Source organism: Condylostylus longicornis, unplaced genomic scaffold, assembly GCF_029603195.1.
Source record: "Condylostylus longicornis isolate FDR11 unplaced genomic scaffold, ASM2960319v2 ptg000055l, whole genome shotgun sequence".
Lineage (NCBI taxonomy): Eukaryota > Metazoa > Arthropoda > Insecta > Diptera > Dolichopodidae > Condylostylus > Condylostylus longicornis.
This window is the reverse complement of record NW_026578024.1, coordinates 6501890-6527139: the sequence shown is the minus strand read 5'-3', so window position 1 is coordinate 6527139 and position 25250 is coordinate 6501890. Positions and strand designations below refer to the sequence as shown.

Genomic DNA, 25250 nt, shown 5'->3' with positions numbered 1-25250 from the left:
GGAAATGCAAAGTTAAAAAAATTACTATTTTACTTTAAAAAGAGAAAAGTTAATAAAAAATAAAAACGAGGAAAATAAGAGAAAAAAATGGTTTTAGTAACATAATTTATGAGTATTGCTATCTAATATGTGTACACATGTATGTTTGTATAGAGGTTTGATTGTATTAAGATTTGAAATATTATAAGAAAGCATCATGATTACATAACAAGACCTTTGAATACACATGTGTGTATATACTTTATAGTACTTAGTTTATATTGCATGTTAAATGCAGAAACAGGGTGTGTAGAAATTGCAGAACCTAGTTTTTAAGATATTTTACTTTCATATTTTTAATAATGATTTTTATTGCTCATTGTAACTTTGAATAATTAACTAAATTCAAATTTCAAGCAAATAGACAAGTGTTGCTAACGGTCCCAATTTTCGTACGGATAAAAATGAATTTGTAAGATGCGATGGAGCTCTTATGTATATGACAGGGCCTCGTTTATAAAGCAGCGATAAGTAACTCGTGATAAATTAAACTTCGTTGTTTGTTTAATATTTGACGATAATTTGAATATTGGCTAAGCTATTATGGTTGTATTAAAGTTTTATCAAGAAACCAAATTAAATAGGATTTTGATTAAAGGATAGGGTGGACGGGCTGACATACACAACAGGAAATTAAGATATATTTTTATGATTCTAACTTTATTCTTCTATAACAAACGGACTGATCAATTAATAATAATTTACGTATACAAAAAGCTACCTTTTTACATATGTATATATATATAAATATATATATATAATCTTTAATATTCTACCATATTGAACTGACTTAATATTAAATTAGTCTTAATAAAAAATTTAATAATCACACTGGAGTTTAAAATAGTGAATACAATTTACAATAGAGACTAAAGTTATCGTTATCAAATTCAACTGCTTCGTAGAAATATTGCATTTATACATTATTAGAATTTTACAAAGTTACACCATCTCAAACCTAAATTTTATTGTCAGAGAATAAAAATTTCCGTTTTTGTCTCATTAATAAATGAATTAAATGGAACTAATATCAAGTTTTATGAATAATAATTTGAAAAATGTGTTAAGGAAATTTCAAAACGCCTTTATTAATAAACCTTATTTATACGAAATGCAATCAATACACAATATTGTATTTTTCAAAGTTTGTACATAGAAAACATAAAGTTAAAAATATGTTTTTAAAAAAAGGGAAATAAATATGTCAGAAATTTGTTAAATTTAAAGATTGTTAACTTTTATACATTAATATTATAAACTATCATTTTGTAAACTAAATTTTGTAATTATCTAATAAATCAATATTGAAATTTCCTATACATTATGTGAGTATAACATGTGTATAACGAAAGATTGGTTTTCAATTTATTATTTTATTTTAAAATTATTAAATATCTCCAATATTATGTGTTTTAGTGTTGTTATTAATAGTTAGAAAGATATCATTACTGATATACTCATATAATAGTAATGATATCAACAACAATATCAAAAATTTTGCCTACATTTTAATATTAAAATGAAATTATAACTTTAAAATATAAAATTCAAAAATATTATGTAGGTGAAATTGATTTTAATCTAACATATTCGAGTCAAAATAATTAAAATTTTCATTTTAATAACCTAATTTCAAATGATATTGGTGAAAATATTTCTTTAAATTATGGTTTTTTTGTGATACTAAATATGTGTGTGTGTATGTAGGAATATGTCATACCTAATTCTTATTGAATTTTTAAGAAAAGAAATTGGAATTCAAATTAGTTATCCAATTTTGTGTGCAGTTGTTTGATTGAAAATTATTAAATTGTTTGAATGCTGCTAAATAGCATTTGGCGAATATTGTTTAATCTAATAAAAATTATAAGAACTTTTATATACATGCACTTATAAATATGACTTAATAATTACTTAATAATTATTGATATTGTTTGATATAGGATTTTTTTTGATGAAAAAATTTAAATGACGTTAATTTTTTCAATTTTGTAGAAATTAATATGACAGAAACTAAATTTGCTTATCACTCCGAATTGGTGTAGTTTTTCAATGAAGAATAATAACTTGTGTTTTCATTCATATTCGACAAATTTTCTAGAGATTTTATTTGAGTTCAAATTTTTTTTAAGCTCAATACAATATATGAATTAATTTGTACGTACTGTTATAACAATAATTTGCCATTTTATGGGATTTGGCATTTGTACTTAATACAGAATAAGTATAAAGATTGAAACCCAAAATATTAATTTGCATTTTTTAGGGAGCATTTGCACATAAGCAAAATTTAACGATTAATTTTAACAAACATGAAATTGGATTAATAATTCTGTTTACACATCAAATTTAGTTTGATCAAATATTCTGTCAAGTTAATTTTTTTTACTCATATATCGGGGTATCTATGTATTTTATCCCATAAGCATTCTTTTTTTTTTCCGAATGATGTAATAACTAATTTTTTTTGAGACATTTTTAATATAAACTTTTCAAAATTTTAAAAAAAAATTACTATACTCGTAAAAAATACATTTTAAAATACTACTAAATTTTGCTAACAGCAACAAACAGCTGATCAGAGCCCTCATAAAAAGAGAAATTTATTCCCGCCATTTTATTATACCCTGCACTTCGTGAAGGGTATATTAACTTTGGTATGGAGTTTGTAACTACTTGAAGAAGTCATCTGCGTTATGGACATATATATATATTCTTGCTCAGCGTAAAATTCTGCGTCGATTTAGACATGTCCGTCTGTCCGTCCATCCGATCGCACGATAACTCAAAAACGAATAATGCAATTGACACCAAACTTTCACAAGTTTTTTCTTTTGTGCCAAGGCCGAGCCCTATTGTTATTGGACTAATTCGGACAACGGGTTCGGGTAGCTGCCATACAACTCAAAGAGTTTGTTTTAAATATTTCAAAAACTAGTAAAGCTATAAATACAAAATTTTGTATACACGTGTCCAATTATATTCTACACATGCTCTAAAAATTATAATGGGATAGCTGCACCGGTTCGGGTGCCTGTCATACAACTCCAACAGCAAATTTTTTATATTCCGAAAAATAATAAAGTCGGATTCATGAAACTTGGCAGTCATGTGTTAAATTATAGGTCAAATATATTTCTGAAGTTTTAGAGGAATTGCATGACAGGTTCGGGCACCTGCCATACAACTCCAGAAGCTAATTTTAAATATTTGGAAAAATAATAAAGTCAGATTCATGAAACTTGGCAGTTGTGTGTCCAATTATAGATCAGACATATCCGTGAAATTTCTATAGAATGGTTTCAAAGGTTTGAGTAATTGCTATACAACAACGAAAGGTGCAGGGTATAATTCAATCGGTTTATACCGACTGAAACGTTTTTACTTATTTTTTATTTCTGTTAAAAAAGTTTGATTCAATTTTGCTTGATTTGATTGGACGTTTACACATCAAATTTTTATCAAATTTCTATATTTAATCAAATAAAATCCTCAAGCTTTGCTTGATGTGTAAAAGCTACCTTACATAAATTGTACTTTTAATTATAAACTACCATGTAATAGGGAATTTTTTAAATTTAAATAATTGTTTGGGGTACAGATTCAAGCAGCCAATGATTTTATGATGAAATCATTGAATTTAGAATTGCAAAATACTTACAATGATTTAATTCCCAAATTAAAACTACCTCGAGGCTAGATATGCCAGTAGTTAAAATAATATTAAAATTAAAACTTGACATTGAAGTTGGAAAATTAATTTTAAATTTATTTCGAAAAAATTCTATAGAAAATTTCTGTATTTTTGTATTAACTATATGGCAGTGCACTCTAGTTTCTCAACAGTATAACAAATGAAACAATATAACACATTAATAAACACTTATAAATATTTATATATGTACATATATAAGCGTATTTTATCGATTTTAAAAAAAAATAAAAAATGTCAATATTTTTTTAATTAAAAATTATGCATTTAAAATACCAGGATTTCCTAATCCGCCCATAACTTTAATATATACAAAATATTAAAAAATATTAAAAAAAAAAAACTATAAAGTAAATTCACTTTACGATCATTTTCACCTTATGAAATTTTCCTTTTGTTAATAAAAAAAAAGCTTTATTTTAAAAAATATACAAAGTAAAAATTTTTTATTTCTGTTGTTTTTTTTAATATTCATGTGTACATGTGTGTAGTATTAAAAATTTTCTAGTCTCATACTGTCATTCATACCAATTTGTTAATGAATCAAAAATTAAATTTTTGCACAACTTTTTCAATATTGAATACAAAAACAAGGAAACAACAAATTAAAAAAACAAAAAAAATAATTATACAAAAGCACAATAAAGCTGTCTCATCCTTATTTTCATTTTACAAAATAAATATTATATTTTATAGGTTTTTAGTGCACGCAAGTTTACAGACATAACAGACATGTTAAATATCCCACCTTTCATTACATTTTTCTTTCAACAAGCATGATAATCATTATTGAGTTTTATGAATAAAGTTATGATAGCTTAAGCAATTTATTAAATAAATATTGTTTACACAAGTATTCTTTTATTCCACCCCCCCCCCCCCCCCCCCCCCTCTTCAGGCTTCTGCTGACCTTTCTTAACATCATTCACACTTTAGGTAAAAATTTAAACTAGACAGTTTTTTAATTGCAAATATAAAAATTTATACGTTAACACATAACATGTACAATTAGTTGAATACATGCACATGACATATAGGTATTGTAGTACACTAGAATTAGTGTTAATGTGCCTATACATTGATGTAAGTGTTAAATTAATTATTATAGTAATTATTTTATTTACCGTTATAATAGTTGTTATAGCGTTAGCTATAAAATTTTAGCAAATTTATTTATAACATCATACATTGTGCAGGTATAGTTAAACGGCACAGCATCAGTTACTTTTAGTGTAAAAGAAGCAGTTGCAAAAGATACGAATTAGAAAAATCTGAAATAAGTAAGAAAAAAAAACTTTTTTTTTAATAAAACCTGTTTCAATCAGAATGACTCAACGTAAACATTGCTTGTTGTATGCTAAAATGAAAGTTAAAAAAATAAAGGTGTAAAATACAAAGTAAATAGCCACATGGTTAAAGGTAAATACAAAATATTTTTTCAATGCAGAAAAATATGTTTGTGTATGTTTATATTTTCATATGATATTGGAGTTGATCATACCAACTGTAAGACAATAAAACATAAATTTAGAAAAAAGTATTTTCCTAGTTTTACTCACGCCGTATACTGTGTGTTTCCCTTTTCATGTAATTTTCACTCAAATTGTCATCAAAATTATAATTTACTGTCAGTACCATAAACACTTCACAAGTTTAAAAACATGGCATTTACATATTTTATTGCAGCATGTCATATGTAAAAGTGACTATGTCAAACAGGTCAATGAAAATGAATTTTATTTTTAATAAATTATTTTTTTTCAAATTTTTAATAAAATTTTCCTCTTGGCAGGTAGGGTAGATAGATCTGACATTTTAACAGATCTGACATTTTAACAGCATGTATACCTCTATAAATATATGTATAGTTTATTTTGTTTTTAAGATATTGAGACGTAAGGTGACATAACATAATGTCATATTACGTCTTAATATCTTGGCAATCATTTATGTGACATGATGTGATATAACAATACGTGATGTGTTATGTAGTTACGAGTATTCTACATTTATGACAGATTTTCGTAATGTGAGAAGAGTTAAATTATTTGTACTATTTTGTAAGCCATTATGGCTTCATTCAAGTTAATAATTTTTGGGTATTTATGTTATATACACAAATAATATGACCGCGAATTTAACTGCAAAGTACTTAAGTATGTGCAATTTTCTGGGACCAGTGATTGCAATACTGCACTATTAAGTGAAGCATATTATGCATAAAGCGTTATAAACGTGATAATTAAATCGTATGCGAAATGGTTTAGTAACGCCAAAGCAAAAAAATCATAGTAAACCTTTTCTTCAGTTTATTTACTTAAGTGTATAGATATTCAATTTACATTGTGACACACTATTGTGCGAGTGTATATCGTAAAATGCAGCACGCGCTTATTTGGAAATCTTAAAGTATTTTGTTTAAGTAGTAAACAACACACATAACTACTATTTTGTTTTTATTATGATGTTTGTTTTTTAACCAGTTTGATGTCGTAATAGTTATTGCGATATTCCACTTTGTTTTTTTTTTTACTCTTTTTCTTATTTTTTTTTTTAAGTGTTACCTCATTTTCAATTCAAGTTACCTAGGTGTATGTCACTATTATCGTGTATTGTAAAATAATATTATGAAGTTTAAAAGATATAGGCTTAGTCTAGCCGATTAATATTTGCTTTTATGTTTTATTTAATTTGCCGCTAGCAAGTTTTTATACCACATAAAGGAAAGACTTTTTCTTAAAAGCAAAACAAAAACAACAACAGTTTTCCTGAACAATTTCAATTTTGTTTTTTTGCGCTCTTTTGTTTTTTTTTTTATTGATTTTAAAGAAAATAAAAACAATTAAAATATTGTTTAGTAGTTAACGGGACATTGAATATAACAGATGAATTAAGTGATTAACTTTTCATTTTAACAGTTAAAATTTGTTAGTTGAAATTTAAATTAAAAAAATAGGAGTGTAGGATAAATTGAAATAAAAATAATTAAAAAAAAATAATTTTTATTTAACTTCGATGTTATTTATAAATTAATTAATTTTCTAAAATAGTTTTAATGTTCAACCAAAAATTATTATCATAAATTTTAAATCTTTTTTAGGTGGTTAAAATTGCAAAAACATATTTTCAAGTGAATAATTATAAATTTTTGGAATAAAAATAATATTAAAAAAAAAATTAAATTAAATTTTGAAATACTTTCGTTGCATTAAACGGGGATTCTAGAGTAAATAAGTGCAATAATATAAAAAACAGGTGAAAAAGGGACCCCCCCTTCAAGTGTTTATTATTTTAGTATTAAAAATTATTTATGAATTTAAATGAAAATTGAAATGGGCTTATAGAAACATTGGATTTTGGTAAGGATCCTTATTTTAAATAGAAAATATAAAAATCAATATAAACTCATAATTACCAAAGATAAAATAGTTGACTAAAATTCATACCAGAAAGTGAAATTAATAATGAAAATGAGCTTATGTCCAAATTTTTAAGACTAATTTAAAAAAAGAAATTAAATTTTGAAAATTACAAAATTTTATTACTTAGTTATTTTTAACATTTTAATTTGCTAAGGAGTTTGCCAATTAAGGAGTTTAAACTTAAATGAAAAATCTCGCCATAGGGTCGACTTTTAAAGCCTTTTTAAAAATTCAAAACTATTATGGTGTTCGAGAAATCAATGCTAGTGTCATTTACTTTTTAACACTATTTCAAAAACATTTTTAAAAAAAAGACGTGTTTACAAAACTTCTACACCCTTGAAAATAAAAAGGTGTAATTTCATATACGTATATAGATCCTTACTAGAAACTTATTTCTATAGAAGAAAATTTTTACTTACCTCTTGCCTCTAAAAATAATGGCCTACCAATACGATATGCTGTGAAAACCTAAAATTTTAAAAACCACCTCTCAAGTTTGCAAGCACCTAGAAAGCTAGCAAACTTTTTCAAATGTTTTCTATAAATGCAGAAAACTAACGGTAAATGCCATGTTATTAAAAAACATAATTATTTTTCTTAACTCACGCAATTAATCCTTAAATTTAAGTATTATATTAACGCCTCTTTCACTTTCTTTTCCTCATCCCAAATGTATGCAATTTGTACATTTTACATGGTCGAAATTAATTTTAATAATGTAGTACATAGATTGTTTTTAAAAGCAGTATTTTTACTTTTTGAGAGGGAAAGTGCTACTTTATAACCAATTGGTTTGAACTTACTTTATTATACACAATTTCAAGTAAATACTAAACATAATAACGTCTTAAAATATTAAACTAGAAAAATATTCTAGAAACATCAAAGTTCATGACCTCGGAGGCAAATTTTATAGATTTAAAACGGGAAATTAATTGTTTATCGCATTTTTTATATTTTATTTTAAATGAAAGCGTTATTTCCAGCTGCAGTTCATTCATGATGCATTTTTTAATAAAACAGCGCAAAATGTTCTCCCCCCTACACCTCCGATATTATTTTTGGTTGTATTATAAAATATAATTATAATTTATTTATAAATTTTTCATTAATTACGCTCCTTTGTTATTAAAAAATAGAAAAATAAAAAAAAAATTAACAAATAATTCGAAAATTATATAAGTACGTGTTATTCATTAAATGTAACATTTATAAAAATAAATAATTAATACATAAATCCTAGCATATATACAAATATATTTTAAATTAAATACTTTTTATCTGGATCTCATTAGTATTTCAAAATTATTGTCGCATCAATACGTGTAACAAACCGTTTTGTTTTTTGCATATCCTTTCAAAAGTGTACATTAAATCCAAAAAACAAAAGGTAAAAAATTAATTAAAAAATATAAAATTATAAACGATTTATGCACACATACATTATACATATACATTGGTATATACATATATAATTTTAATTTCATCCAAAATTAAATTAGTGGTTCATTTTTAATTAAATATTTAACCTCAATATAACCATGTACTTTAATTGAAATGTGTTTATTTTACATAAATACATATTATATAAAAATAAATAAAATATAATAATAAAAAAAAAATAGAAGTGAAAATATGAAAAACAATGTTTTCATTTTAAAATGTTTGGTTACACACTCTACATATATGAGTTCAAAAAAAAAACTCTTAATAGCTGAATAAATTCGATTTCTATTTTCATATTCTACACTTATTAAATTATTAGTATTAAAAATCATAATATTTTGTTATTTCGATAGTAATACACTTAAATTTATTTCAATATTTATAGCCTTTTTAATTATATTAGTTAGTTAATTTTAGACATTTTTATTACCATTCTAAAATAATATCATTTAATTGAATATTTTTTAGATCAATTGATTTTTCATGATATAGGCAATTAATAATATTTTATGGGCAAAAATATAATTTTGTATTTAGATAAAATTTTTTAATTAGATATATGTAGGTGTACTAGGCTTCCTCATCTGAAATTCAAAATTCTGAAACAACAGGTTAATTAAAATGATAAAACTCCAATTTTTTAAACATATTTTTTAGAGAATTTCAATCTGATTAAAATTTTTTTAATTGCATTTATAAAAATCGTTGATCTTATTGATGTATCAGTGTAAAATGAAAAATTTTAAGGGATAATCTTGCATTTTGTTGCACTGAACTCGAAAAGTAAAGATGGCGTATCAATTTGCGAAAACGCACAACGAATTACGAATTTCCGCTTTTTCTGAAATAAATTCTAAGTTCCTTATAGGTGAAATATATTATTCTGTCCCCTAAGGCACGGAGTGGCTTTTAAAGTTTCACAACAGTTTTACAACAATCTCTCCACTTCATCAGCATCATTTTCAACTGTGATCTGACTATAATGTAGCCTGAGGTATAGTCAACAATCTGTGATCAAACAAAAAATTTCTCTTGGCTATATGTCAATTGAGAAATTTTTCCTATTTATTTCAGATCTATACGTAGGAGAAAACCTTAGTCAAATACGGAAGGACTAACATTCCGCTCTGTATAATTGACCAAACCTGATCAATCTACCTTTTTCTTCATAAGATTCTGTTGTAATACGATTTCTAATGAAATTTAGCCGTGAGAGAGAAGAAGATTTTGTATAGTTCACCCCAATTAGGGGAGTCGAAGCACTAGCTATTTGGTTGAAGTGATCATGGAATACTTCCTTTAAACTAATATTTGATCCCATATGAAGTGCATTATTAATATTACTTAATACAAATATTTTTATTCAAAAATTTTGAATAATTTTTGAATTAATTCGTTAATAATTTAAAAATGTCTTCTAAATGATTAATTGTTGTATTCAAAAAGAAGCTATAGTATATAGATCGAATAAATATTTTATTTGCTTACTCTAATAATCAACTACATTAACTTATATTTAGATAGCTATAGCTTAAATGTCCGATTAGACAAGATTTAACTGCCAACACTTAACACAAAAAAAAATTTTTTTTTTGTGTTTTTATCATAAAATTTGAATTATTTTTAATGAATATTTAAAATTTTTTAAAAAAATATTTTTAATCGGCCAATTTTTTTCAAATAACTATGTGTGTATATTAATTAACATGTTAAAAATGAAATCATTGAATTTAGAGTGTATACCTTTCATATTTTGCTTTTTATTATATAAAAAGTTACAATTTTTTGTTAATAACTTCCGATTCAGTGAATTGTTCTATATGTACGTTCATATATGTATATAGTAGAGATATATGAGTACAGTAGGTATAACGAACCAAATAAACAATGAATATTCCATTATTTTCATATAAACAGAAAATTAATATATTATTGCATGCGGCTTTAAAAAGCCTTAACCTTGATTAAATTCATATAATAGAAAAAAAATATTAACAATAAATATGTTGGATATGAGAAATAGTTTTTTCTTATCTCTTTTTTTTTTTTGCTATAAAAAATCTATATATTCTTAAATACTTGAACGAATTTGGAGAAAAAGCCGAAATGTTTTAATGGCAAAATGTAATTATCTGCTTATATTTTGCTAAACGAAAATTTTTCGATTTCTTTAATATTTTATTTTTAAAGTCCATGTTCAATAAAATGATTCCAAGGAATTAAAGAGCAATGGAACTAAAATCTGAGAATAATTAACTATTTGTATAATACAAAGTCTTTACTTAATTTGTGCCCCTAATTGCCTTTATATCAAATTATTAAGAACTTACACACTTTATTTTGTGAAAAATAAAATTATGTATTAAAATTCTAATGATGGCACCTGATATTGGGCTAACATTAAAAATGTTAATCCTTTGTCACTTTATTTAGTTGCTTCCTAATGAATAGAACAATTTTAGATTTGGTACAAACTTTAGTTTTAAAAATATGTAGGTATAATTTTATAATTTCATTATGGCCTTTTATCATAGCACCAGAACCGATTATTAAATAATAATTGTATATTTTCTTCTTTTTAAATAAATTATGCACTTTTAAATTTTATTGTTACTAATGAACATAGTCATATTTTTCAAGCAGTTTCATTTTACTTTTGATGTGACGTGCAATGTTGAACGACAACATTGCTGACATATTGAAAATGATTGAATCGAAATTCATAAAATATTATAGTTTATAGCATTTAATATTGTCGTTCACAGATTATGATGTGTTAACAGAAAAAAAAATTTTACAATTTTATTTTCTGCAATTTTTTTTTTATTAACAATTAAAAAAATAATCGGATTCTTTAGTATAAAAAAATTTTTCAGTAAATTATTTCATAATTTTGAATAATTACATTTTAAGGAACTAAATTTCAAAATGCATATTTCATCAATAGCATTGGAATTGGTTTTTTTTTTATATAATTTGGTTTTACAATTCTAAAGGATTTGACATTTCACTTGACAGCCAACTTTACAATCAATTGCCTGATTTTAATTAACATAAGGTGCCAATTAATTTGCGGCCAACTACCAATGCAAAATTTTGATCAGTGTCATGCAATATAGCTATTGCGGCTCATTATACATTAATGCCATCTATGTGCTAAATGATGCATTTTTTAACCACGCCGGGATTTATTTACCGCATTTGAACTGCAATCAAATTATGTACTATTTTGAATATTGTAGCAAATATTGAGTATTGAGTATTAATTGTTTAAATTTTGAAATATTGTTCCAACTCGATGTCCAATCCATTGTCCATTGTTATATAATTCATAAGTATAACATATTATTTAATTAAGAACTAAATGACAATTGAAAATACGATATAAAATATATTTTTTTATCTTTACTTAAAATAAGTAAATATACGCATTAAATTCGAAAGCCGGCAGTGATGCATAAATAGTCATTAAACTTCTCAAGGTAGCCTGATGTTTAGGTAAATGCTTTTAATATACAATATTATCGTGCAATTATAATAAAACAAGTAAAAACGTTTCAGTCGGTATAAACCGATTGAATTATACCCTGCACTTTTCGTTATTGTGTAGCAATTACTTGAACCTCTGAAATCATTCTATAGAAACTTCTCGGACGTGTCTGACCTATAATTGGACATCCGACTGCCCAGTTTCATGAATCTGACCTTATAATTTTTCCAAATATTTAAAATTAACTTTTGGAGTTGTATGGTAAGTACCTGAACCTGTCAAGCAATTCTACTAAAACTTCACAAATATATCTGATCTATAATCGGACACACAACTGCCAAGTTTCATGAATCTGACTTTATTATTTTTCCAAATATTAAGAATAAGCTTTTGGAGTTGTATGGCAAGTACCCGAACCTGTCAAGCAATCGCGCCAAAACTTTAGAAATATATGTGACCTATAATTGGACACACGACTGCCAAGTCTAATGAATATGACTTCATTATTTTTCCAAATATTTAAAATAAGCTTTTAGACTTGTATGGGAGCTACTCGAACCTGTCGAGCAATTCCACCAAAACTTCAGAAATATATTTGAGCCATAATTGGACACATGACTGCCAAGTTTCATGAATCTGACTTTATTATTTTTCCAAATATTTAAAATTAGCTTCTGGAGTTGTATGGCAGGTACCCGAACCTGTCAAGCGATTCCTCTAAAACTTCAGAAATATATTTGATCTATAATTGGACACATGACTGCCAAGTTTCATGAATCTGACTTTATTATTTTTCCCAATATAAAAAATTTGCTGTTGGAGTTGTATGGCAGCCACCCGAACCGGTGCAGCTATCCCATTATAATTTTTGGAGCATATGTAGAATGTAATTGGACACATGTATACAAAATTTTATATTTATAGCTTTATTAGTTTTTGAAATATTTAAAATAAACTCTTAGAGTTGTATGGCAGCTACCCGAACCCGTTGTCCGACTTAGTCCAATAACAATAGGGTTCGTCCTTGGCACAAAAGAAAAAACTTGTGAAAGTTTGGTGTCGATTGCATTATTCGTTTTTGAGTTATCGTGCGATCGGACGGACGGACGGACGGACGGACGGACGGACATGTCTAAATCGACGCAGAATTTTACGCTGAGCAAGAATATATATATATGTCCATACCGCAGATGACTCCTTCAAGTAGTTACAAACTCCATACCAAAGTTAATATACCCTTCACGAAGTGCAGGGTATAAAAACACCATAAGCACACAAACAAACGAAAACAATAAAATTATTTTTATAGATCCGCAAAAAATGAATGCGAAATAGAATAAAATGACAATTTCTTGTTATTCAACTTTAAATTTCAATTACCTATAAATAAAAATATTCTTAAGATTTATTTTCCGCCTAAGTTTTTAGCAATAATAATAAAATTTATAAGAATTTACGCGCGTTTTTTAAATTATTATACAATACACTTACATATCTGGTATGGTAGAGGTAGATTGTAGTAAAAATAGTTTATGGTATGGCACTACTTGTATTACAGTTTAAATTAATAAATTGAATTATTTAATTGAATTAATTTTTATAAATGCAATTATTCTAGTGAATTGTATAAAAAATTTTTAATTGACACATGACAAGACTAGGTAATATTTTTCATTTTATTATTACATATATGTTACAATAAAATTTACGAGACTCCCATTAAATGTAAAGAATATTTTAATTATTATACTGATGAATTTCAACAGGTGCAAGAATCTGAAATATTTGCGTAACTATACATACATACAAATATATTTTAATTAGATAAAAAAATTATTTTTAATTTAAATTTTTTTTTTATTTTTCGAAATATGATTTATGTACGAAATATTTTTATTACACAGGTAGCTATGGAGAAGTTGATATTTTTTTGATTTATTAGTTGAGATTTTTAAGTCAGAATTTTTGATTAATTACAATTATAGGTGGAAAAAAATATAATGAATTTACAAGGTATCTTACGAGTGTTCATTATTTATAAAGAGAATAACAATAAATAAATTTATTTTCGTTTTTTGGTTTTTATATAGACTAAAGAACCTATTAGCATTCTGAAATGTGATATACCTACTAGATTAGGCATATTAGGAATATTAGGTATACTGATTACTTATGCTCGTTTTACAAAAAGTAATTCAAAGAGTCTTGTTAAGTAGACATTTGTTTGGATTAGGCTGCGTTTAAAGAAGCTTAGAATCAAAAAATTATACAGCATGATGCTACAAAAGATGCTTAAATGTTCAGAAAATATACCATATGCAATACAATTGAAATTAGTCAATGTTGCACGAAAACACACACATATTTCAACACCTTATCCATATTATTTATTTCCATACTACAATCATTTTTTTTTTTTATAATTATAATAATTTTTTCTTAAAATGTTTATCGAATATTTTAAGAATTTTTGAAAAGTGATGTAGACTTCAAATAATTTTGTCTAATTTTCATTTTAACAGAATATAAATTATCTAAAAATATTAAAATTAAACATTAAATTACAAATAAATTGTTAGATAAATAAAAAAAAAAAATTTGTTTATCTTTTTAGGAAACAAAAGAATTTATTACGCCTAATGTCAATTCAAATTTGGTACTTTAAGAATCTTATTTTGAATTTAAATTACTACATAATATTACAAATCCAGTTTAATATTTTTAATTAAAATTTTTGATTTTAGAGAATAAAAGATTTTGTAACCATAATTCAAAACTATAACTCGAATTGAATACGCATTATGTGTATAGAATTGAACAAAAAGGCGCCAAAATAATTCATAAAAATTTTATTTGTTATTTTTTAAACAAGGTGTGAAAACAAAAAATTAGAAAAAAAAGCGAAAATAGCTATTTAGTATTTTTTATTAATTTTATATTCAAATTAATTGATTCTGATTAAAAATTTAATTCATATTTTTTTTTTGGTAATCTTCTCGTAAACCGTACGAGTATATACATATGTAGTTTTGCACGTACAGTATACTCGCAGTCATATTAATATGCCCATATATGATCGATTAGGTATGTGTGCTCGTAAATAATTTTTATATTTACTACTCTGTTATACAAATTTGGACCCACTTATATGAACACTTTACGAATATCAAACTCAAAATAAAACTGTATAAAATGTAGGTACATTGTATAACAAAACATTTATGTAATGAGTACAAGTGTAATGTTATTTGAAAATAAATTAAATTCACATTTTAATTTTTCAAAAAATTCAAAACCCCTTTCACTTATATGAACAATTTGATTATTTTAACTTCTTCTGTTATTTATTAGTTCATATAAGAGAGAGTGTACTGTATACAAAAAATAAAAACTGTTTTTAGTACAGACTATAAATTACTTTAAAGTTAATGTTAAAATTTATAGGTTTTTGAAACCGGTCAAGTGTCAGTTGTATAACACTCTTAAGTAACTGAAAGTTAAATAATTTCATAAACTGATTTGTTTCCTGTGACAATGTTATTAGTTTTATATATCTTATTAAGGAAAACTGTTTAATGGGATATATTTAGGCATTTAATTAATTTAGAGACTTAATTCCAATGTGTAGGACATACATACATCATATAGTTATACCTATACCGAACAACTCATATTAAAGCCGCAGTTTTCTTATATGACACGTTCATTTTCCCCAAAATTCTAAAGAGGCATTGTGCATTTATTTTATATTGTTGTTGTTTATATTAATTTAATAGTTTTAGGAAGCATTTATTTCAATTTCTTATTTCAAAATGCCTTTTTACATAACTATGTATAATTCGTACAAAACACTTTTTTAACTTCGTACAAAACACTTTGCTAAATGGGAGAATTTCTGGAACACTACTAACATTTTCTAACTTCTGAATATTTCCTAAAATATATTTTCATACAAAACAGAATAGCGATTGAAATGTCGGTTCTAATGTTTGGATCGACCATAAAACATTTGCTACCCGTCATTAATTAAATTTCGATTCACTGCTTTTGCCTTATTTAAGTCATTTTGCTATAATAAGGGTCTAAATTAATTTACTATAATAAATATATTTTACTAGTTCAGATTTTCAAAAATTTAAAAATAATTTTTCATAGTACGAAACCAATAAAATAATTCTCAAAATACAATTTGAAAAATATTCATTTTTTTTTATTACATAATTATAAATATGAACGAATTGTTATATTATTAAATTATATAATAATATTTTACACAAACAAATACTTATTAATTATAATTGTAATATCGTGCAGAAGGTTAAATATTGTAATTTGTAATTTTCAATTGAAAGTTATTAAGTATGTATAAATTTCTGCTCTAGTCTATATTATAATATAATATAACACTTTTGTTTTAATTTACTCTAAATATATTTTTAATTGTTTTATAAAATATATGAATTAAAATTCATGATATATATACAAACATATATACATATTATACGATGTATGTAACGTGATATTATGTAACAAGCTTCACAATATAAATTAAGGCATATATTGTTATACATATACTTAATATATAAAAAATAGTAACCTTCAAAGTCGATTGTTATGTTTATTTTTAATTATTCGTTTAGAGAGTATATTAATTTTAATAATTGTAATTTTATTATAATAGTTTTGATCTAAAGTCATAATATTATTTTTATCGCTATAGTGTAGTTGTAGTGGATATACATGTATGTATACATAATGTATTTATATTTTTGATGAAACTATGTATGTGTGTATATAATGTTAACATTCTTATATTTTTAATGTAAATATTATTAAACTATATTTTTTAAATATTAAAACATGGAAGTTAGGAAATACTTGTTAATTATATTGTATGTTATACGCTTGTTAATTGTTATAATTATCAAGTTTCTACTATACTTTTATTTGTTATAGTTATTATAAACTTAATATTATTATAATATTAACATGTTAAGTATGCTCTGACTCAATTTTATTGATTGATTTGCTTAAGAGTCTATATAGCTCCAAGTAAATTTAATTTTTGATGACTTTGTTATGATATATTCATTTCCGTATATAACATAATTTCTAAAACAAAAAAAATGAATCATTGCAGTAAAATGTTTATATATTAGTAGATATGTACATGTACATATGTAAATTATTAATCATATTTGTATATATTATGTATATTATGCAATTATGATTTAATTTTTTTGTGTTATTGTTCTTAATTCTGAATTCATAAGTACTAATTAAATGAAATCCCTTAAATTAGTCAGTTTCATATATTTGTTGTATATTAGTTTTCATTGATATCAGATTTCATTGATTGGTTGAAAAATTTCGTTTATTATTAAAATTTGGTTTATCCAGCAGATTTATAAAATGCCTTGTTTTGATTTTAAGTACATTTCTGAACATTTTTAACATTAGGTCATTTATATAAATTGTTTTTAAAGTAAAAATAAATTATACAGAATATCTTTTAAGCTAAAATTAATCTTTTAATTTTAATAACTATTAAACTACTTTACTTGACTGTAGAAAAATAGCAATTTGATTACACTTTTCTATTTTAGATCTCATAGAAGTATGCAATAAAATCTGGAAACAGTTTTGTAATATAATATGTTACACACATTATATTTTAGCAGACGGGAATCTGAATTTTACAGATTCTTATATTACTTGGCGCAGCTTATTAAGAACTTGAATTCAATCTATTTTGTCTTGCATAGTTTTATTTAAATGACTTAATCATAACTACAGTAGCAAAATGCAAAAAAATTTCAATTAAAAATGAGTAAAACGAAAACATAATGCAAATTATGTTTTGCATTGCAAATTTCGTTAAAAAAAATTTTTGATGTAAATTTAAACTACTTTAAATAATAATAATCAGAAATTAAATTGTCTCTAAGTAAGTATATATAGGGTTATGTTAATTTTAGACCTAAATTCAACCTTGAAACAATAGTTTAATGATTTCAACTTATGAATGCATTAAAATAATTATTAATTGTAGCGAATATTCATATTAAGCTCAAATGTATTCATAATATATATAGTAGTGTAATATTGAAACACCTGTTCAATGTCATTAAATGTACTTAATATATATACTCGTTTTTAATTGTTGAATATTCAGATTAAAAAAAAATAACTTGTGTAAAGTGTGTTATAAATATTCACGATTTATTTTGTAATATGATTTTATAGACCATCATTTTACTATAAGTATGCTTTCATTATTCAAAATTTTTATTAAAAAAAAAAATTGTAATAACTCCAATTTGTACTATAAATTGTACAACATTATTATTTATAACCATACAATTTCATATAAAATATACATACACACAAACATACATACTTCTAGTGCAAAGCGAATGCAATATGATTACGTGGTGATAATTTATGCATATAAAAAATAAATTAAAATCTTATGATATTAATCGCGGTCAACTATTCTGTAAAACTAATTGTTAATAAAAATTTCTTCATATACAATTTATTATTTAATGAAATGTTTATCTTTACGATCATTTATTGCTATACATTATACATACACATATATGTATGTATATATACATACACTAATGAAGTTATTTATATTACATTTGGTATTTACATATTATATTAAATAGTGAATTCTATTGAACATCTGGAATGAGATTTTAAAAATAAAAGCAGTGACATAAGTGATTCACTGTCTACTAATCTCTATAAGTTTAAATTTATTTATTGAAAGCGTGTAGTTGAGCACGTTTTTTAAAAATTATTATGTGTGTTTTTTTTTAATTTTATTATCGTATTGTTGCTTTTTATCTCGAAAACGTCTTTTATAAGATTTAAATTTTAAATTATTTTTTATATATTTTTACACTTATATTACTTATTTAGTAATATACTTTTTGTTTTACCTTTTTTTTTTTGCATGTAGTTCCTACATTCGCATGATTATTAATTTATTTTACCATATAAAGGGTTTGTAATACAATATGGAAATGATGTTGGGACATATGAAGAAGTTTATATGCAATTTTCTTGAATCCGGCTCGTGTTTGAAATTCATGTTAAAAATTAATTAAATTATATAAATATACACTTTCGTGAAACATTAAAAGAATTGAATTTGTTGATAAATTTTAATATTTTAAAAGTAAAATCATTGCTTTCTTGCTTGTCCCTGTTTTTTTTTTTTTGTAACCTAAATAAAATAGTTTGGGTTATAGTAAATGTGGGAGTTAAGTGATAATATTGTTGACTAATTGCACTGGCCTTGCAAAGTCATCAGGCATCTTTCACAAAAAGTTAAAAAACTGTAAATTTGCGTATATATAAGTTGATCCTCCTTCAATATTATTATATATAAAAACCTCCTTTAATATCTACTCATTTAATCAAGCCCCTTTAATCAATTAGTATGGTAGTAGTAGTTGTAAGAGAGGAGGGGACCACCTTTCCACCCAAGCGAAGTCTATGCACTGAGCCAATAAAAGGAACCATCGGCAACATTAATTAACACACGAGAACCCCTATGCAATACGAACCTCTCAAAACCATCTACTGGAACCAATTAACCGCGTCAAAAACTTTATCGATAGGCTCCACGAATACGCTTCCTGCTCCACATTAGAGATGTCCTCCACCTCCGCAATTCCCTGCCAGTCCCATTAGACTTCCGTTGTAGTGTCTGCTTCTTGGCCATTTTCCCTAAGAGGCAATGCCATTCAGCACCACCACCAATATGCTGAGATCAGCGCTATCGTATTCCAACAACACCTTAGTCCTCTTCTTATTCCCACAAGGCAACAGTGCTCAGGCAACCCTGCATGTGCGAGCCCCCAATTATAAAACTCAATTTAAATTTTGAAACTGTGCGTTTTTTTATATGGGATGGGGTGGGTACCAAATACCTTTTCATATAGCACAAATCTAAACTGTATTATGCATACTAATTACGATCTTTATTAACTCATACAAATATTTATGCATCTACGTTACGTCTGAAGGGCATTATAATTAATTTACCATTATAGAAGTTGAATTATGTCAAAAAAGATGCTTTTAACAAAGCAAAAAAATCTTACACGTTTTTTCCTCAACTATTCGATAATTATTGAATCATTGTTAAATCAAACAATATAAAAATATCTAATGGTGTATAATATAATTAGGCTGCCCATTTTTTTTTTTAACAGTGCTATACTAATTGTTTATTTATTTTTCATTAACCATTGGCTACGGAAGTTTTTATAAATAAAAAAAAAATATTAAATATTATATTTGAAAATTTTGAATTCTTTACTAAAAATTTAATAATTAATACAGTATGAAATTTTACTTTAATTCGTTAATTATAGGTTTCTTTAAAAAAAATTCTTTACTTCATTTATATATATTTTAGAAAATAACTTAAAATTATTATATTTGAGATTGTAAGAGGAAATAAGCCAATAATATCTTTAATACTTGAAAATCTCCACATACTTTCAAACACAAACTTGTAAAAATAAAAAAAAAATTCTTATTTATTTTTATTGTTACATAATTGATATATAATAAAAATTTCTATAATTATTGTGATCGAAGCATAAATATTTTATGTATGTATGTATGTGCTCCGAATCAAATCAAATCGTGACTTATTACAAAAACAACATTCTCGAATCATAATTAAATTATAACCTAAGGCGCCGGCTGTAACAAAAAAACACTCTTATGAAACCCAAATACATAAAAGAAAAAAAAATTTTATTACCTTCATATAGAATTTGTCATGCTCAAAATATTTAGACACAAAAATTGTTACACAAGTTCAATTCATATTTAAATAAGAATGGCAAAATTTGTAATAATAGACACACTGTTTTCAATTCCGGTTTCAGGTGACAATTTTATTTTCTATTTTAAAGTTTAAATGCACGCAATTGTTGTGTTTTCCGATTAAATTCCAAATTTTAAAAATAAATTTTCTAGAATTTCTAAAATTTAAATGAATTCGTATTCAATTTGAAAAACTATTTTGTTGTAATCACTGTTAAAACACATACGAGTATTATATACTTACTAAATAGCGATTTCGACCTACATCAATAAGTGGATAAAATAAAAACATTAATTAAAGAATTATTTATTTTGAAAATTAACTTTTAAAATTTTCAACTGGATTCCAATAGATTCATATTTAATTAGTAATTCGGGCACAAAAATAAATTTTATATAATTTTAATAAAAATGAATAAAAGTGTAGGACGAATTCAAAATATCTACAACTTTATTTAATTAATTTATTGGAATTTGAAAAATAAATAGATAATTTTTTTGTGAAAACCAATTAAGTGAGAAATTATTGAAATTACAATGAAATAAATCAATAATTACACATGTTCCAAATTTATCTAGAATACAATTGAAGTAAAATAAAATTTGTTTGAAATTGGAAAAATGTAATCAAATATTATCCAAATTTTAAAATGGAAATTTTGAAAATTTCCATGAAATTGCTTTGAATATTGAATGTATACATAATTGAGTTTTCATTCTCGAAAACAGAGTCAGAAGACACTATATATATCATATAATATTAGGGATATTTAAATAATTCTGTGCCCCATAATAATAAATTGGTACCGGTGGAATATCGATATTTCGTATTTATTTTCCAGATTGAGTTTACAGAGAAATACAATACTTTCGTTAAAATTGTTTAACACTTATTAGCACACTAACACATTATTACTGCAAACATTAATTGCGATGAAATTCGAAGCTTGCATAGCATCATTTCATAGTTTGAATTGTTTTTCAATATGAATTTGAGTTCTATCCTCAGTACGTTATTTTAAAGGTATTACGCAAATATTTAATATGGCAATTTTTTTTTATTCACATCTATTCTTTATCTACAAAATTAACATTATAACAATAAAACATTGTAACTGGAATTAGGTTGCAAAGATTGTTATTCAAATGAATAATACTCAAACTTGAGTAAAATCTTTAGAAATGCAAGGATTCGTGAAAAATTTTGAAAAAATGGAAAATTAAATGAAAAATAATTACGTCCTTAAAATTTGAATGCATTTTTCGATTAACATTCCATCATTCTTCAATAAAATAGCCATCATCGCATATTTACCATATATTTGAATTGAATATATTGAAAATGACAAATGTACTTGTCAAATTCGTTGACAATGCAATATTTAAAGGCTATCACATAATAGGCTATCTCCATATTTTCAACACTCATAATTGATATACCCTATGTATATACCGTCATATATATGTGTTTAATTACAAGTTTTACAATTTTTGTATGGGTACAAAATCGTGTGTAACACTGACACTATTAAGTATTGCAAGTTTATAATATTTTTTAGGTTTTAATTATAAATTAATTTCAATTTCTTTAAATTTAATTTTAATTCCCTCTTCTTTTTTCTTTTTAAATAAATTTTAATTCAATAAATTATTTAACCTTCTTCTTTTTTTATATTTTCAGATAAATGAAAAGGAATTGTCAATAATATTTTAATAATGAATATTTTCATTTAATAATAATTTCAAAGAGTAATTCAATTACACATATTTACCTTAAATAACATAGAAAATAACCTTTAAGCTGAATGAACTCATAAAATTTGGAAAATAAAAGTAAATATTCAATAAATTTCGAAATATATGAATTAAATTTGTAAAAAACGCAAATGACCAAATCCAAAAATAATTATATAAAACGTGTAATAAATAAAATTAATTTTTATAGTACAATTGCATATATTACAACATAATAACCATCAAATCCGACAATATTAATTTAAAATTCAAAAGACGATTCAACTAATATAACACACGTTCACATATTTATGAATACAAAATGCACGAATATTTAATATACTTTTATACGGTTTTGTATGTTATTAGATCGCGAATATCAAATTGATCACGTACATTTTAATAAACTCGATCGTATTGTAGAATTCAAATAGATTGCATTAAAAATGCTTTGAACCATGGCTATTATTAAATGTACATGTATATACTTACATATAGGAATTATAATTTGTAACGGTAAACTGTAATTGATTAATTGTCAATTACAGATAATTTTTATTCGCAAATCAACAAATCTTCAATCTTATACAGAAAATTTTAATTATTGCAACTGCAAATGTATAAATAAAATTTTTGTATTATTGTTATTATAAAAAAAATCGTCTTTGTAACAAAAACTTTTAATTGTTAATTTTATCAATTTTTGTTTTTCTTGAATATTATATAATATACGTTCATGTTCATGTAATATGTTTTTAGTCAAATCCCGTGACCAACATTTTATTTTTTATTACTTCAAATTATTATTTGGAATATTCATATTTACATGCATATGTATATACGCCATATATATGTATGAATGCATGTACATTAAGCAACATATTAAGTAGTTACATTGATATTTTTTTTTCCTTAAATACAATGCACTTGTTGTTAAAACAAATGCGTTAATTATTACCAAATTTACAAATCAATCAACGTACCAACCATTATTATTTTACAGCCAAGTAAAACTATATTATATTCATTTTACAATTTTATTATTATTATACCGGTTAAAAAAAAATAGTACAAGGTAACATTGAAAAACCAACCATATAGAAAAGAAAACGAAAAACAAAAATAAATAAACAAAGAATTTAAAGAAAAGAGCAGAAAATAAAGAAAAAACAAATTAAAATTTATTAAAATTAAAGTTGAAAAAAAAATATTACAATTGGTAGCAATTTATAAGACTGACTATACAATTAAATACAAGAAAAAACCAAAATACAAAAAAAAAAAAAATTCATATACACGCAGTCAATGAATTCTACATGCTGTTAAAAAAGAATGTTAAAATTATGTAAAATTAACGCTTGCCCAAATGGAACACTTGGTATACATTTAAGTCGTGCTCCATATGATCCTTATCCATGGGTAAGTGGTGTTTTAGAAAATTCAAGTGCATATCAATCTGGTATTAAAATTGGTGATACTGTATTGGAATGTAATGGTATTGATGTATTAGGATGGAAAATATCAGAATTAGCAATTAAAATACGTAATCATTGGGATTGTGGCGGTAAAACAGTAAATTTTTTAATATGGCGAAGTAAAAATGATGTAAGTATTAAATTGCACAATTAATTTTATTGTAATTATGTATTGTTTATGAAAATGTTAATAAATTCAATAAATTAATTTACTATTCAATTATGTATATCAAAAATCTAAATTTAATGTTAAAAATTTAATATCAAAATACTCGTCTCATGTAAAAATGCTGATTTCATACTTCTCTCAACTCTGTTCAATCAGCAATACATAACTTTAGCTGCAGTTGAATGACTTGGTAAATTTTACCAACATCTTGCAATAATAGCAATTTGCCTTAACTATATATAAGAATTAAATTTACCCCTTGCTAGACGCCTTATTATTTAGTAATTATTATTTTTGCATATCGTATTTTCTGTGATAAATCAAATTGTGTTTATAAATGCAAACACAATATTTAATCAATCAAATTGTAATGACATATAATTTTCTTTCAATCAGTTTTTCTATTTTTCTATAACCGTGCATTAAAACATGCTTTTCTATCATTAAATAAATTAGAAAATTAGGTGGCACCATAACACAGTAATTGAATTGCAATAAAAAAATAAATTTAATGTACAAAAGAAACGATATTTTAAAAAAGTCAATGAATACTCGAGTACTTAAAAACGCATGCATACGAGTGTATGTAAATTATATAGCAAAATGTAAAATGACAATTAACTAAAATTAAATTTTTACAGATTTTGTTTTTGTTCAACATTAACTTAAAAAAATTACCTTGGTCTATTGAATAGTCTTTCAAATATAAATTGTGATTATATAAAAATACTCGTAATTTCACAAATTAAATTTAATATTTATTATATTGGATTTCATTTTATTAACTAGCATTTGATTTGTAAATTAGTAGATTTACATTAGATTTCCATGTGGTGAATATTTTTAAATTGAAAAATGTTATTACAAATTGAATTGTCAATTTTAATTCTAATTAAATAATGAC

General features: G+C 24.3%; 1 protein-coding gene across 5 annotated transcripts in view; it reads left to right on the top strand.

The window, feature by feature from the left end:
• The window catches only part of LOC129611837 (uncharacterized), a 41913-nt gene that overhangs the window by 6019 nt on the left and 10644 nt on the right, over positions 1–25250 (top strand). For 4 of the 5 annotated variants that reach the window (XM_055525223.1, XM_055525224.1, XM_055525225.1 and 1 more), the window contains exons 3-4: positions 22650–22801; positions 23706–24307. In XM_055525223.1, coding sequence (XP_055381198.1) covers positions 24035–24307 — 273 coding nt within the window. In that variant the 5' untranslated portion in view covers positions 22650–22801; positions 23706–24034. The remainder of the gene's footprint in view (positions 1–22649; positions 22802–23705; positions 24308–25250) is intronic. The other variant, XM_055525226.1, reaches the window with a different exon arrangement.